Source organism: Panthera uncia, chromosome B1, assembly GCF_023721935.1.
Source record: "Panthera uncia isolate 11264 chromosome B1, Puncia_PCG_1.0, whole genome shotgun sequence".
Lineage (NCBI taxonomy): Eukaryota > Metazoa > Chordata > Mammalia > Carnivora > Felidae > Panthera > Panthera uncia.
The window spans coordinates 31,937,078-31,954,094 of record NC_064811.1 but is presented as its reverse complement, the minus strand read 5'-3'; the positions used below and the strand labels follow the sequence as shown (position 1 = coordinate 31,954,094).

Genomic DNA, 17,017 nt, shown 5'->3' with positions numbered 1-17,017 from the left:
AACATCTTTTTCAGAGTGATAAAAAATATTGTCATCTTTAGATCTGAAGTGTTTTAAAATGATTTAACTATATCCTTGCAAAGTTGTTAATAAACTGAAAAAGAGCTCACCTACTAATAAATAAAATGCAATTTAGACCATGGCTTTTTAAATGAAACTAACAAACCTAAAGATAATTATACATATCTTTATTCAAGTTTACCTTATGATCACCCGTTATTCCTTTCTCATAATGAGCCAAAGCATTTACATAATCACCCCTGAAAAAAAATTAGAGTGAATTTTAATACATATTTAAGTATCTCCTTTACATATACAAGATTTAAAAGAAATCTTTGTCACTGAGTTGCTTGGGCTCACATAAGATGGGATATACAACATATAAGCATTTTTTTCAAGTGCAGTTCATTATTATTTTGCTGCTTTAGAAATAATTATAGGGGTGCCTGGGTGGCTCAGTTAAGTGTCCAACTTTGGCTCAGGTCATAACCTCACGGCTTGTGAGTTTGAGCCCCACATCTGTGCTGACAGCTTAGAGCCTGGAGCCTGCTTCGGATCCTGTGTCTCCCTCGCTCTCTGCCCCTCCCCCACTTGTGCTCTGTCTCTCTCTCTCTCTCTCTCTCTAAAATAGACATTACAAAAAAATTTTAAAGAAATAAAAATAATTATAAAGCTGGATTATGTTAGATTGTAAGATACTTATTACTTTGTAGTATTTTAAGCATTTTGGGGAGGGACATTAAATTTTATGGGCCAGTTTTACAGGCATCCTTTGTTTTTAAAAAAAAATTATTACATACAGTGTTATATTAGTTTCAGGTGTACAATGATTCAACAATTCTATACATTCCTCAGTGTTCATCATGATAAGTGTACTCTATTTTTTTTTAATTTTTATTTGAGAGAGAGAGAGACAGAGCATGCATGCAAGCGGGGGAGAGGCGCAGAGGGGAAGAATCTTAAGCAGGTTCTATGCTCAGCCTGTGGAGCCCGACCTGGGGCTCAATCTCATGATTCTGGGATCATAACCTGAGCCAAAATCAAGTGTCGGACATTCAACTGACTGAGCCACCCAGGCATCCACAATAAGTGTACTCTTAGTCCTCTTTACCTATCTCCCACCCACCTTCCCTCTGGCAACCACCGGTTTGTTCTCTATTTTTAAGATTATGTTTTTTGGTCTTTTTCTCCATTTGTTTTGTTTCTGAAATTCCACAAATGAGTAAAATCACATAGTGTTTGTCTTTCTCTGACTTACTTCACTTAGCATTATACCTTCTAGATTTATCCGTGATACTGCAAATGGCAAGACTGCATTCTTTTTTATGGCCAAGTAATATCCCACTGTGTATATATACACCACATCTTCCTTATCCATTCATCTATCAATGGACACTTGGGTTGCGTCCATATTTTGGCTACAGTACATAATGCTACAGTAAATGTAGGGTTGTAGATATCTTTTTGAATTTGTGTTTTCAGTTTTTTGGGGATAAATACCCAGTAGTGGGATTACTGGATCATATGGTAATCTATTTTTTTCTTCCAAGATTTTATCTGAATTAGTTAACATATAGTATAGAATTGGTTTCAAGAGTAGAATTTAGTGATTCATAACATACAACACCCAGTGCTCATCACAAGTGCCCTCTTTAACACCCCTCTAGCCCATCTCCCGCCCATCTCTCCTCCAGCAACCCTCAGTTTGTTCTCCCTAGTTAAAGGTCTCTTATGGTTTGCCTCCCTTTTTATCTTATTTTTCCTTCCCTTCCTCTATGTTCATCTGTTTTGTTTCTTAAATTCCACATGAGTGAAATCTTATGGTGTTTGTCTTTCTCTGACTTATTTCACGTAGCATAATACATTTTAGCTCCATCTATCTACATTGCAAATGGCAAGATCTCATTCTTTTTGATGGCTGATTGCATATGTAAACATATACATATGTATATGTATACCACATCTTCTTTATCTGTTCATCAGTCGATGGACATCTGGGCTCTTTCCATAATTTGGCTACTGTTAATAGTGCTGCTCTAAACACTGGGGTGCATGTGCCCCTTCAAATCAGTATTTTTGTATCCTTTGGATAAATACCTAGTAGTGAAATTGCTGGGTCATAGGGTAGTTCTATTTTTAATTTTTTGAGGACCCTCCACGCTGTTTTCCAGAGTGGCTGCACCAGTTTGCATTCCTACCAACGGTATAAGAGGATTCCTTTTTCTCCACATCCTCACCAACACTTGTTTCTTGTGCTTTTGATTTTAGCCATTCTGACAGGTGTGAGATGATATCTGATTGTGGTTTTGATTTGCATTTCTCTGATGATGAGTAATGTTGAGTATCTTTTCATGTGTCTGTTGGCCATCTGTATGTCTTCTTTGAAAAAATATCTATTCATGTCTCCTGCCCATTTTTTAACTGGATTATTTGTGTTTTTTCGGTGTTAAGTTATAGAAATTCTTTGTATATTTTGGATATCAACCCTGTATCAGGTATGTCATTTGCAAATATCCTCTCCCATTCCATAGGTTGTCTTTTAGTTTTGTTGATGGTTTCCTTCACTCTGCAAAGGCTTTTTATTTTTGGTGTAGACGTAATAGTTTAATTTTGCTTTTGTTTTCCTTGTCAGAGGAGACATACCTAGAAAAATGTTCCTATGGCTCATGTCAAAGAGATTACTCTTTATGGGATACTTAAAAAAAAAAATTAATTCCAGTATATAACATACAGTGTTACATTTGTTTCAGATAGTGATTCACCAATTCTATATACAACTCGGTGCTCATAAGTGTATTCTTAATCCCTTTCACCTATTTCACCCATGCCCCCATCCACCTCTCCTCTGGTAATCATCTATTTGTTCTCTATAATTAAGAGTCTGTTTTTTGTTTGTCTTTTTTTTTTTTTCCACTTGTTTCTTAAATTCCATATATGAATGAAATCATATGATATTTTCCTCTGACTTATAGCATTATAGTCTTTCGGTAAATACCCAGAACTGGAATTGCTGGATCATAGGGTATTCCTATTTTTAACTTTTTGAGGAAACTCGATACCGTTTTGCACAGTGGCTGTACCAGTTTGCATTCCCATCAACAATGCACGAAGGTTCTTTTTTCTCTACATCCTTGCCAACACTTGTTGGTTTTAGCCATTCTGACAAGTGTGAGATGACTGTGGCTTTGATTTGCATTTCCCTGATGATGTCTGATGCTGAGCACCTTTTCATGTATGTGTCTGTTGGCCATCTGTATGTCTTCTTTGGAGAAATGTCTGTTCATGTCTTCTGAATAGACTGCTTCTGATTATCGCCTTTAGGGCATTAATGATAATCATGTGACCGTAAAAATGAATGTATTTTCCAAAGGCCCAATATTTATAAGTAGAATATGCATTGAAAGGATCAGGGTAGAATAGAAAATAAGGAACATGCTTCGGATTACAGTACTGAGGGCCCTGGTTCTTACTGAGATAAAAAGTATTACACATAATATATAAATAATAATACTCCCATAACTGATGCTAACATGGGTCTGCATATCCAGAAGACCTATTTATTACCTTGTTTTTATTATTTGGGAGAGAATGAATCAGTGATATTTGGCTAAAACTCACTTGGAGATCCATCTTCCCCTGAGAAAACATCGCCTCCAGAATAAATCAATCAGCTCTAAAAATGGCATTATTTGAGTTCTGCCTGAGCTTTACCATATCAGTTTAGGCAGGTCATCCAACTCTCTAGGCCTCACCCAGTTCACCCAGTTTCCTCACATGTTAGTGCACCAGGGATTTTTTGGAAGACAAACTGTTCTGCTGATTGAGAACGTTGTTCTGGACAGCCCAGGCTGTGTGGTTAGCAATGTTTCTAAGTGGAAATTTCTTTTTGTATTTTATTTCATTTCATTTCATTTCATTTTTTACTTTTTTCCTTTCTTTCCTTTTTTAAAAATATAATTTATTGTCAAATTGGTTCCCATATAACACCCAGTGCTCATTCTAAGTGGAAATTTCTAATATTTGGACCCAATTATGTCAACACAGCTAGGATGTTTCTTGACAACAGGGGTAACAATTTCTTCATCAGAAGCCTCAGGTTTTCTTTGGGCAAGCCCAGTTAGGTGATGCTAAGTTGAAATTTTGAACACTTTATTTATTTAAAAAAATTTTTTTTTATGTTTATTTTTGAAGGAAAGAGAGACAGAGCATGAGGCAGGGGAGAGGCAGAGAGAGAGAGGGAGACACAGAATCTGAAGCAGGCTCCAGGCTCTGAGCTGTCAGCAGAGAGCCTGACGTGGAGCTTGAACTCACAAGCAGTGAGATCATGACCTGAGCTGAAGTTGGATGCTCAAATGACTGAGCCACCCAGGTGCCCCAATTCTGGTATTTTTCCACACGACCTGAAATTACACTGCAAATCCTTGAAGTGTTCAAAGAGGTCAAGATCATGAACATAGGCTATGAAAAGCAGTACATCACCTTGATGCTATGTAGAACTGTTTTTGGCCAAATGTGATTCAAAACAATATTTAGCCTCTAAGTGTAGGAAAGGCTTAGACCCAAACTTAAATTTTGATCCTGAAAATGAAAGTGGATAAAGGCCTGGACAAGACTTCGTTAGAAAAAACATTTTTTGGAAGTACAATTAATACAGCTTCCCTCCTGTCCCCATTAGCAATTATTAAATCAGTGGAGGGCATTCTAATTAATGGCAGTTTGGAATTGAAGATATTCAGTAGCTAGCTACTGACTGAAAAACGTAAAGATAAGGACTTACGTGAATTCAAGCTGAATAGCATATTCTTTTGATATAAATGGTATCTGGTCTGGGGCTAACCGCTTGGCCAGTTGCAGGGCACTGTCCCAATGCTGTAAATCTCTTCTCATCTATTGGGAAGAGAAAGACCTTAATTTCAAATGAACACATTATTATGCACAGTCACCATACAATGCTAGTTTTACTAGAAGTGATTGGAAAAGCTTTTTGTTTAAAAAGCGGAACTTGATCTTGGTAAGGATAATGTATTATTATAGCATACAGCCTCAGTGGGAGTGATAGAGCTCCCAAGGGGGTAATAATTGGTCTTGGGGAGCAAAAACATCTTACTATTACGATGGTATGTGGTCCTCCAAAATTCAGTCTTCCCTAACAAAATACTACTCTTTAGTATTTAATTTTTATCAATTGGGAAAAATTAAATAAAAATTAACCCAATCAAGATTAATTTTCTAGTTAGAGGGGAGATAATTTAAACAATGAGAAATACTTTACTATAGGAATTGATGTTATTTTCTGAGAAAATCTGAAGCTATTTCACAACATGAATAATAGCAAACATAAATATAAAATGTGAACCTGTCTTTCTTCCTGGCTCCTGTGATCTTTTATCTGCATCCGGCACATAATTCCAAACATAAACTAATTATTAAAGAATCTTTTAGAGTTTACTCCTCACTTTATTCACATTTTGTAAGGAATGAATAATAGCTAACATTTTTCAAGTGCTCTTCTTTGCCAGGTGCTAGTTGAGGGCATTAACTTATTTACTTTTCCTTAGCAAGCCTTTTGCAAGGAACTTTTATTGTACTTATTTTAGAAATCCAGAAACTGAGGCAAAGAGAGGCTAGTATAGCAAATTATACTGCTAGTACCTAGCAGTATACTCTACTAGTATATATACTAGTATATGCCAGTATATACCTACTGCTAGGCAGTAGGGCTGTGCCTCTGACCTCTTACCCAGCTAACTCCTCAGCCTTCGAAGTGAGGTTAAAGGAACGACAGGTTAATCACCCCTCTCCACTGGGAAGTCAGTCATCACTTCAAATCCTTTACAAATCCCGTAGCACACAACAAGAGTCCACGACTAAATGCAGAAGGGCTAAGGTGGCATTTTTGCCCTCATATCACAACTATATTCCTTTTTTTCTTTAATATGAAATTTATTGTCAATTTGGTTTCCATACAACACCCAGTACTCATCCCAACAGGTGCCCTCCTCAATACCCCTCACCCACCCTTCCCTCCCTCCCACCTCCATCAACCCTCAGATTGTTCTCAGTTTTTAAGAGTCTCTTATGGTTTGGCTCCTTCCCTCTCTCACTTTTTTTTTTTTTCTTCCCCTCCCCCATGGTCTTCTGTTAAGTTTCTTAGGATCCACATAAGAGTGAACTATATTCCTACTTCAGTGCCTATCAGTCCAAATTTTGAAATTTTCTCAGGGTGTCCCCCATTATCACAAATGATATTGTAAAATTATCCAACATTTTTAAATTTAGTTCACTTAAAATTATGAAAATTTTCTGTAGAACAATTTGAAAAAGTGAAGTTGTAAAACTAACAGCAAGTGCGTTTTCAAAACCCCTCCTCTAAGTAGTTATGGAAATGCTGGCGTGAGGTAGGATAACGTTAACAATGACAACAGCTACCACTTTGTGTCCTTACTATTGGTCAGGCACTGTTCCAGAGATCTAGTCTCATTTTGAAATCTTTACAGTAACCCTACAGGCTAGATATTGTGACCCCTAATTTTAAAAAATGGGACCTAGGGCACAGAAAGATTAAATAACTTGTAGAACATTACACAGAGCTGGGATTTGAACCCAGACACATCTGACCCTAGAGTTCATGTTCTAACAGCAACTCTATTTTTTATCTTATCTTATCTCTTATCTTATCGAGAGCACCAGCATGGAGAGGGGCAGAAAGGAAGGGAGAGAATATATCCGGCAGTCTCCAAGCTCAGTGCAGAACCCAACATGGGGCTCCATCCCGTGACCCTGGGATCATGACCTGAGCTGAACTCAAGAGCCCAATAATTGCTATTCCATTTAATCACTTCTTCCTTGTGTTGAGCCAGGTCCTTCCCTCTGTCCTAGTCCTTCCCCTGCAATGTTCACCTCTGGGAAACTAATGATGGTATACTAGTCCTCAGTGTACCTCTTGACACACAAGAGAATCTCATAAAGCAAGTAAAAGATACATGTACCTCAGTTTCCCCACTTGGGAAATAGAGAAGGTAACTAACCGCTGGGATTGTTGGGAGGGTTAAAGGAGTAAAAATATGTCAAGTGCTTAGAAAAGTGCCTGGCACCAGGTGAGCTCTAGATACATGGTGGCTGTTTTCATTTGTGTACATTTTTATAAATTTAATAATCTGTTCTCTTTGGACACAGACTTTAAATTATTTGGTAATGTTAAAATAACATGCCTTTTATGGCTCCACAGAACACAGAATGAAAGTAGTTTTGAAATTAATGAATACTTAGGGGTTCTTAAAGCCGAAATGTCTAAATTCTAGGAAGGAGAAGGTGTGTGGTGTCTGGTGCTGAGAAATTTTAACTACACAAAAGGGGATCCCCTTTGCGTGTTCTTCCCATCCTTATTTGCCACCATACCTCCAGGGCAGCAATGGGACAGCTGGATGCCAGGTACAGGTCCTGGGCCAGGTTGAAATCATTAGTAAACATGGCCAGATGTCCTGCCAGAAGATTGTAGTCTTCTATTCCCTACAAATAAAAGCAGTTTTAATGAGAGCAAATAAAGAATTTCTTTTTTTTTTTTTTAAAGCCTTTGCTTAGTAGGAAGTGGTAATGGTCTATCGACTAACTTGATGAGTTAGGTACGATTAACTTCAGAAGCTTAAAATGACTGAATAAATACCACTTAAATACTAACTAATAATTCTCATGAGATGCTGTTTACCTTTATCTGTTCCAAGGACATCACTACGCCAACATTTCTGATTGTCCGATAGACGCGGATTGCGAACTCCACTTCCATGTGATGGAGACAAGCTCCGGCCAGCTCATTCCAGGCAGCGTGATCATTCAGAATCTTGCATATTTCCCAAGCATCAGAAAACCTAGCATTTGAGCACAGGATTTAATCAGGGCGCTCTACTCGTCCCCTAACTGGCAATGCTCAGGGTATATATAATATAATGTCACATCTCAGATAAATTTGCAAACCATTTCTTCATCTGTAATCATCATTTCCAAGTTATCAAAAACTACATAAACTTGTCTTCCTTTGTTATACAGATAAATGCTTTTTCTTGAACTTCTTTTACTAATCTGACTCTATGCTGTGTAACCACCCTCCCTCATTAGCAACTAACTCTTTTTGTTTGTTTATTTTTGGCTTTATTTCACACAGAGATGAAAATTATTTCTCTTCTCACATGAGACTAATAACAGTACTCTCTCTACTCCTACATATTTGGAAGTTTACAACAGAGGCCAGCAAACTATGGCCTACAGTCAGCTGTCTGCTGCTGTGACCCAAGTCTGAATGGAACAAGGCCGCTCGGTCCATTTTTTATGGATTGTCTTGGCTGCTCTTGTGCTACAACGGCTGACTTGAGTAGATGTGACAGAGACCCCATGGCTTTTAAAGCCTGAAATGTTTACCATTTGGCCCATAACAAGAAAGGTCACTGACTTCTGGTCAAAACATGACCATAAATGCCAGTTGAACTTTTTGTGGGACCCCTGCGTTAATGAATATATTGTATCTATCCATCCATCTGTTCACCCATGCATTTTCCCAGCCAACACACGTTTACTGAGCACCTGTTCTGTGCCAGAAACTGCGTTTGGAACCAAGATACAAAGATCATGCCCACAGTCACTGTTTTTTAGGCCGTCATAATTGGGGAAGGTGGAAGAGACAGGAAAGTCAACAGACGACTCTGACACAGTACGACACAGGTCATTGAGGAACAGCCCTCTCCACTAAGAAATATTACTATTTCTTCTTTACAGATGAGGAAAAGTGAAGCTCAGAAACCTCACAAGACTAGCCTGTCACACAGCAGTGGGGGTAGGGGGGAAGTATTCTAAACCACTGTGTATACTGCCCTGCGGCAATCCACCAGAAAGGCCCCCAACCAGCCTGCCAGAGGTTACGGGGCTGCAGGGAATGCATCCTGGAGCAGGAGAGGGCTCTGTTGAATGTGGAGAATAAGGAGTTCCTGCATACAGACATAGGAGAAGGGTGTTCCAGGAAGAGAAAGCTGTATGTGCCAAGGCAAAGAATCATGAAAAACATCAGATTCAAGCAGCTGGCAGAACAGAGAGTGGAAGAATGGGGACAGCTAAGGCTGGCATTAAATCATCAAGTGTCCGGTACGTCATGCTGAGGTCCCTGAGGAGTAGGGATTTCTTCCTCAAGGCAATGGGAAGGATCTCCAGCAGGAGAGTGAGAGCATCAGATTCAGATTTTCAAAAGTGTGTGGAGAATAGAGGAGACTGTCATGAGGCTATCACAGAGAGAGCAGTCGGGAAGTGGTGACACCATATATTATTCCAAGTGAGGGTGTGAGTTAGTGGGGGTGGGGGAGAAGTATGGGGGTGGGGGAGAAAAGGGTCTGGTGTATGCGTGTATGCAGGTGTAGGTGTGTGTGTTGGGACAGGTGCACACGTGATAAGGACTGGACAAAAAGAAGAGGCCGGGCAGGATGAGTTGTTTTAAACAGAGAAAGTTTGAGGAGCTTGTGGACTCCCAAAAACACAACTGGTAGGCAGTGGGAAATACAGGTTTAAGCAAAAGATGCACATTTTGGAGTCAGCCTCTTATGAATGTTGTTGAAGCCATGTAAGTAGAGGAGGTTCATTCAGGAAAAATGATCAGAGAAGAGAAGAGGGAGATTATGGGATGCTGAGGAACAGCAACATTTAAGAGATGGTCAGAACCACAAAGGAAGACTCAAAAAAGCCCTAAGAGGTAACAGGAAAAATCAGATTAAAAAAAAAAAAATTACGAACTAGGCAAAACCAAACTTCTTATGATGACATTAAGATACTGCTGAAATAATGAGGTTTATTAGAATTTCACAATAACTGCTATTTGGGTGATGAGAAACCTCTTCGTTCTAAAGGGCTTAGTACAACAGGACTTCCTTTAGAATTTACACATACTCTCACACCCATTATCTTATCTGAGCCTCACAACAATCCTGTAAAGTAAACAAAGTAAATACTATTATGCCCATCTCTTTCAATAGGATTTGGCCTTTAAAATCACAAAAGCAAATGAGAAGCTCCAGAGAAGTGTTTGGAGCCCTACCTTTTTAGCATTAAAGTCTTTGTCAGCATCTGCCTCAGTTCATCAGGCCCCACATCTTTTAAACTGTCGAGGAACTTGTGGGTGCTAAGGTAGATGTTGTTTATTTTTCCACTCTGTGTCTGGCAGGTCAGCTCTCCATTATATAACAGCAAAGGTTTATGCGAGAAGGGAACTTTGGTGCCTCCAGCCAAAATCACCTTGGATCCTGTATTTTAAAATGGACATCTTAATGCTAAAAGCGAATACTCAGCACAAAAACCAGAAAGGAAGGTTTTAATTTCACTGTCACGGAAATTTATTTAACAACAATTGTACAAAAAGGTGATTAAGTACCTTGTATCGTGTCCTTGTGAAAGACGTAGGTGTACACCTTATCATCATCGTAAGCAATAAATACACCTTTATCCATTGGCCAGTTTTCCCAAAGGACACCTTTAATGGTTGGTGAAAAATCTGGAATCTCATAGGTAGCGTCATTGACCTACAAAATAGGATTTACAGATTTGCCCCAAGCATGTACTTTGTTATCACTTGCCCTGGTAGGAGCCTGTCTGCAGCCGTGGTTGGCATAGTTTTCCCAACGCATTCAACCCAACAACACTCCAACCGTAACAGGAAGGAAAGTTCCTTTCCCGACTCTTGTACTAGATCTGGCTTGGCCTAAAACTTGTTGAACTCGGGAAAAACTATAAGTCTGGACACAAAGCTTCAGCTTAAAGAAAAAAAAATTGAAGCTGCTCAAGACAAAAGAAATTTAAACTATGAACACACTGGTGTTTGGAAAATTTTCAACCCTTGGTATATAGAACAAATTAACTCATACATATTTGAAAATTAAATAAATTCCACTGGGTCTGTTTTGTTTCAAAAAACTTCTCCATAATGCATTGCAATAAATTGAAAATGTACTGTTAGTGATATAAGCTATTGGCCTTGGCAGACAGGCTTATATAATATCCTGAATGTGAAACTGAGAAATACCCACCTCCTCTCTACCCTATTTTCCTCTCGGAGTCAGAATGAAATAGAAGATTCTTGCAGATAATAACCAATACTATAGAGCTGGCTGCCTAACATAGTAGCCACTGTGTAACATCCACATGCAGCTATTTGAACATTGAAACGTGTGTAGTCTGAATTGAGATGTGTGTAAGTGTAAACTATCCAATAGGTCTCAAGGAGCTAGGATGGACAAGAGGGTAAAACGTCTCAGTACTTTATATTGATTACATACTGATATAATAATATTGGGTTAAACATATTAACATGAATTTCACCTGTTTCTTTTTATCTTCTTAAAAAAATTACCTAATCAAAAATTTAAAATTGTAGTTCTAATTATATTCCTATCAAATAGCGCTACTTACCAGGTACTGTGCTAATTACTTATATGTACGTAACCTCATTTAATTCTAACCTCACACTGTACAAGACAGGCATTATTATGCCCATTTTGCCGATGAAGAAACTCAGGCACCAAGGAATTTGTCCGAAGTCACACGGCTAGTAAGTTGAAGGGTCAGGATTTGGACCCAGCAGGCAGTCTGGCTCCAGTCTATGCTTCTAACCACTATGTTACACTGATGCTTGGTTTGTGCGGATGTGCACACCAGGGCCACTGGACTGGTGGTAGAAATTTTTTTAAAGGGTAAACATTTGTTGAGTGCTTATTACACGGCAGACACTGTACTACAAGCTTTATGCACATCATTCCATTTAGTTTTTACATAGCAACCTACAAAGTAGGTACTAGAACTGTACCCATTTTATAAACGGTGAAACTGGGAATCCAATTAAAGTGAGAGCTCTGGAGGAAGCCATTCTGGGCTCATATCACATATACCATTTTATGACTGTGTGACCTTGGGCAAGTTCCTTGTCTTTTCTTTTTCTTTTTTTAATTTAAAAAACATTTTTCTTAACATTTATTCATTTTTTGAGAGACAGAGTGTGAGTGGGGGAGGGGCAGAGAGACGGAGACACAGAATGTGAAGCAGGCTCCAGGCTCTGAACTGACAGCACAGAGGCCGATGCAGGGCTTGAACTCACAAACCATGAAATCGTGACCTGAATTGAAGCTGGACGCCTAACTGACTGAGCCACCCAGGTGCCCCGTTACTTATCTTTTCTATGCCTTAGTTTCTTCACCTGTAAAATGGCCAATAATATGAGTATTTACCAAGAAGCCTGGCTGGCTCAGTCAGTAGGGCATGCAACTCTTGATCTTGGGGTTATGAGTTAGAGCCCCATGTTGGGCATAAAGTTTACTTAAAAAATGGGAATATATCTGGGGTTGCTATTAAGATTAAGAGATAACTGATATATGTAAGGAGTATTCTGCACAAAAATATTCGTTGTTATTATTACTAATCTTAACTCCAGGTCTGTTTGTCTGTCTTTAAGGTCCATACACTTAAATACTGCATTCTACCACCTCTCTCAAGGGCAACGTATTTACGAACTTTCCGTAATATATCACAAGTCACCCTTCATGGGCTTCCAGAGAGTGATGGAGGGACAAGGCTGTTTTATTAGGGCATTCATTAGTAAGAAAAACGTCATCTCTCCCACTTCTATTGTACAACATAAATCACTTCCTCACCATGCACACAGTGAGGAAAAATCGGTTGAATGAATATACATACGAAGGGAACCTACAGGTAAATGTAAGAACTTTAAAGAGGAAGAGCTATGGTCTGAATTGTTCCTTATTCTCATGTATGCACACCGCAGGAGCAGTATTTCTCTCAAATTCACTGAAGTTGAGTAGAGAAGTGAGCTGCATGGCAGCAGCACACTATGACAGGCCAAGTGCTCAAATCAAATCAAATGCACAGCAACCTGGTCTGGAGTCCAGGGGCCTCCGCACAGCCTCCTCATGTGCCCTAGGTGGTGGCAGGGGAAGGCCCACACCTCAAGCCTTCCTTTCCCTTCCCTGCCACACTGGCCTTACTTGTGGAAGATCGCCTGGTGTTATTTAAAAGAGGAATTCGCTCCTGTGGGCACTATACTCCCCTCAGATATTGTGCCCAAACATGTAACTGTTACCCTAGCAGTGAGATCTTAATTTGGATAAAAGCAAATACCCACCCACAGGTCAGAGTGGGAGAGCCTGTGCTCTCATACAGTCAGTCTTTTGTGTGGATTTTGTTTTATCAGGACTTTTTTCTTAACGCTTAGCTGGGCTGCAAGTTAGAGTTGGAAACAGGAGTTGGAATGGGCAGCAACAAGTGAGATAATTCTGGAACTTGAGGGGTTGAAGGGTGGTAAAGCAATAAAGAGGCAGGGCTTTAACAAACACCTGCTAAATGGCTACCAAGTGCCCAGTCACGGGTTTGGAAAAATCAACTCACTGAAACCTCAAACCAACTCCACGAGAAAGGCCATGTAACCTCTTTAACAAAAATTATCAAGGAAAGGAAAACTGTAAGGAGAAAGAAAAATGCATCAGCTCTTTCTGACTCTTACTCTTCAGCCTTTCCCTAGCAGCCAAACCCCATTCTGCCTCCAGCTCCTGTCAGATCCCTGATTTGCCCACCTACCCTCTAGGTGCTCTCAACAGCAGTTTCCACCCACGGGGAACCCACATGGGGAAGCAAGGCAGATCGAACGAGTGCCCTGTTACAGAAGGGAGATCTGTACAGGATGAATTTCCTTATCAAGTAGAAAGAACTCAAGGTTATCTTTCTATTTATGTCATTTTCCCTCATTGGTTTTGTGACTGGGAGAGGAATGGGTTGAGTAAGAACTGGCACGTTAGGAATTTTGCTTAAATAATGCAAGCACTCCTGTGGAAACCTGTTCTATTTATCAAAGAAAGAAGAGAAAAAAAGAAAAAATTAAAGAAAGAGAAAGACAGGCAGAAAGGAAAGGAAAAGAAGGAGAAGGCAGGAAGTCTCAGCATCTAGTGAAGTGTCCAGGGAGGGCAAAGTGGTCTTCACCGAGTGGCTACTGAGGTGGAGGAAGGCACCAGGGGAATGGCTATTAAGACATGTCTGAGAACAGCTGTAGGCTGTGTGGACTGTGACCAAGGGCATACTAAATCGTTAACTGGGTATCAAAGGGAAATGAAAAATCCAAGTAAAAGACGTAAAATCACATTTTCTTTTGCTAATCTATTCCCAAAAAAGTTAAGGATGTGTAAAAAGCAGAGTAACTGATCTAAAAAGGGTCCATCTGTTTTTAATTATGAAAAAAATGCCTTTCCTTTGTGTTCAGAATCTTTAAGGCAAGAGGAAAATCAAGTAAGGTGGGTGGAAAGGAGTCCCTGCCCTTTGAACCTTACTGCACAACTGGAAAGAAAGGTCATGTACACGAAGATATATTGTAATATTGTGCAGTAAATCAGGTTAAAGTGGTATAGGATATAATTATTTTTCCATTAAAAAAAATCTTTCTGGGGCGCCTGGGTGGCTCAGTTGGTTGGGCGTCCGACTTCAGCTCAGGTCACGATCGCGCGGTCCGTGAGTTCGAGCCCCACGTCCGGCTCTGGACTGATGGCTCAGAGCCTGGAGCCTGCTTCCGATCCTATGTCTCCCTCTCTCTCTGCCCCTCCCCCGTTCATGCTCTGTCTCTCTCTGTCTCAAAAATAAATAAACGTTAAAAAAAAAAGAATTAAAAAAAAATCTTTCTGGTACTGACACTATGAAAAACTGCAGAATATTGGACAAAGTGTTTCATTTGTTTTTTAAGATTTTATTTTGAAGTAATCTCTACGCCCAATGTGGGGCTTGAATTTACAACCCTGAGCTGGAGAGTTGTGTGCTCCACTGACTGAGCCAGCCACGAGCCCCAGAAAAAGTTTTCTTGATGTATAGTTGTAGAAATAGATTACAAACATGGTAACAAAGTACTATCATCTTTGAACTGCGTAAGAGAAAATGATTTTATATATAATATATATTAAAAACACTGGGTGTTATATGTAAGTGATAAATCCCTAAATTCTATTCCTGAAATCATTATTACACTATATGTTAACCAACTTGGGTTTAAATTATATATAAATAAAAAAAAAAGACAAAAAAAAATACTGTGAACTATTTCCACCACTAAAGAAAAGGAGTATGAAACATAAAGAAATAATCACAAAATTAACTCCAGAAGAAGTAGAAAATCTGAATATACTAATAATCGTGAAGGAATTAAGTCAATAGTCTAAATTTTCTCCCTAGAAAGGTATCAGTTGCAGATAATTTTAGATTTCACCAAATCCTCAAAAAAGTAGTTAATCTCCGTCTTTTAATCAACTGCCTTAATGAACTCATTTTAAACATTAGTATAATATTGACTCAAACTGAACAATGACCATATGAAAATTATATGCTTATGTAACTTATAAAAGTGATATTCCTAAAATATTGAAAATAAAGTGCATAAAAATGAAAAAAAACCCCACACTTTTCTTTGTATATACTTAAAAAATCTTCCAGACTTACCGGACAGTAGACAAATCCATCACTTTTTTCATCAATGAAAACTAATCTGGTCCCATTTGGGTCAGGAAAAATCTTTTTCACACTGACAGGGTGTCGATAATCATTAACAAATTGCCAGTCTTCAATGTAGAAATACTGAATGACACCAGTCTAAAAAAAAATCCAGTCATAGAAATATAAAGGTTGTCAAAAAAATACTTTTAGCACTTAAACATACTTCCTAATTTTAAGAGAAAATATACCATATTTTAACGTAGGAAGAGTCTACAACAATTGTTTACTATATGTAAAGGTACAGACCCAAGACAGTAAATGAGAATGTGCATTTAATTCAACAATTAGTTCTAACATTCTCAGTGATATTAAAGCATAACTGATTTTCAGATGTTTCCACTATAATTATAAGAAATATCCTTACAGTTTAAGAATAACTTTCAAACCATGTTATTTTAAAATATTTTGCTGTTGGTAGACAAATTAGAAAGTTAAATTTAAAATAAAAACAAACCACCTGATGCAATCAATTGTATTTTTATATATTAGCGATGAACTGTAGATACCAAAATTTAGAAATATATTATCATTTACAATCTCTCAAAAAAAACCCCGAAATATTTATGTATAAATTTAACAAAATGTGCACAGGATTTGTATGCTAAAAACTATAAAACACTGATGAAAGAATCAAAAAAGATCTAAATAAATGGAGAGGTATACTATGTTCATGGATTGGAAGAACATTATAAACATGTTAATTCTCCCCAACTTATATACAGCTTTACCAGAATTCCAATAAAAATCAAGATGTTTTGTAGATATAAACAAGATTATTCTAAAATTTATATGAAAATGGCAGAAGAACTATAATAGCTAAAGCAATTTTGAATAAAAAAAGAATAAAGTAGGAAAATCAGTTTAATCAGTTGCAAGTTTTTTGTTTTTGTTTTTGTTTTTTTTTTACCTGCAGTAACCAAGACTGTGTAGTATTGGTGAGTGGACAGACACATAGGTCACTGGAACGGAATAAAGATAGACCCACCCAGATACTCCTAATTGATCCTTTTCCTTTTTTTAAAATGTGTGTACTTTATTTTAAATAATAGCATATTGAGGTATAACTCATATACCATGTAATTCACCCACTTAAAATGTAGAACTCCATGGTTTTTAGCATAATTTACAGAGTTGTATAATGCTTGATCACAATTCATTTTATTTATTTATTTATTTATTTATTTATTTATTAAATGTTTTATTTATTTATTTATTTATTTATTTATTTATTTAAGTTTTTTTTTTAATGTTTATTTATTTATTTATTTTTTAATATATGAAATTTACTGTCAAATTGGTTTCCATACAACACCCAGTGCTCATCCCAAAAGGTGCCCTCCTCAATACCCATCACCCACCCTACCCTCCCTCCCACCCTGCCCTCCCTCCCACCCCCTATCAACCCTCAATTTGTTCTCAGTTTTTAACAGTCTCTTATGCTTTGGCTCTCTCCCAC

At 38.1% G+C, this 17,017-nt stretch overlaps 2 protein-coding genes across 2 annotated transcripts in view; one reads left to right on the top strand and one right to left on the bottom strand.

Moving 5' to 3' along the window:
• The window catches only part of RPL9 (ribosomal protein L9), a 457,174-nt gene that overhangs the window by 191,715 nt on the left and 248,442 nt on the right, over positions 1-17,017 (top strand). The gene's annotated exons all lie outside the window — the stretch shown is intronic.
• WDR19 (WD repeat domain 19) overlaps positions 1-17,017 on the bottom strand; it is a 111,283-nt gene that overhangs the window by 47,294 nt on the left and 46,972 nt on the right. The window contains exons 15-21 of the mRNA XM_049631991.1: positions 15,508-15,657; positions 10,403-10,550; positions 10,070-10,274; positions 7,706-7,865; positions 7,399-7,509; positions 4,778-4,887; positions 203-260 (exon numbers count right to left, since the gene is read on the bottom strand). Coding sequence (XP_049487948.1) covers positions 203-260; positions 4,778-4,887; positions 7,399-7,509; positions 7,706-7,865; positions 10,070-10,274; positions 10,403-10,550; positions 15,508-15,657 — 942 coding nt within the window. The remainder of the gene's footprint in view (positions 1-202; positions 261-4,777; positions 4,888-7,398; positions 7,510-7,705; positions 7,866-10,069; positions 10,275-10,402; positions 10,551-15,507; positions 15,658-17,017) is intronic.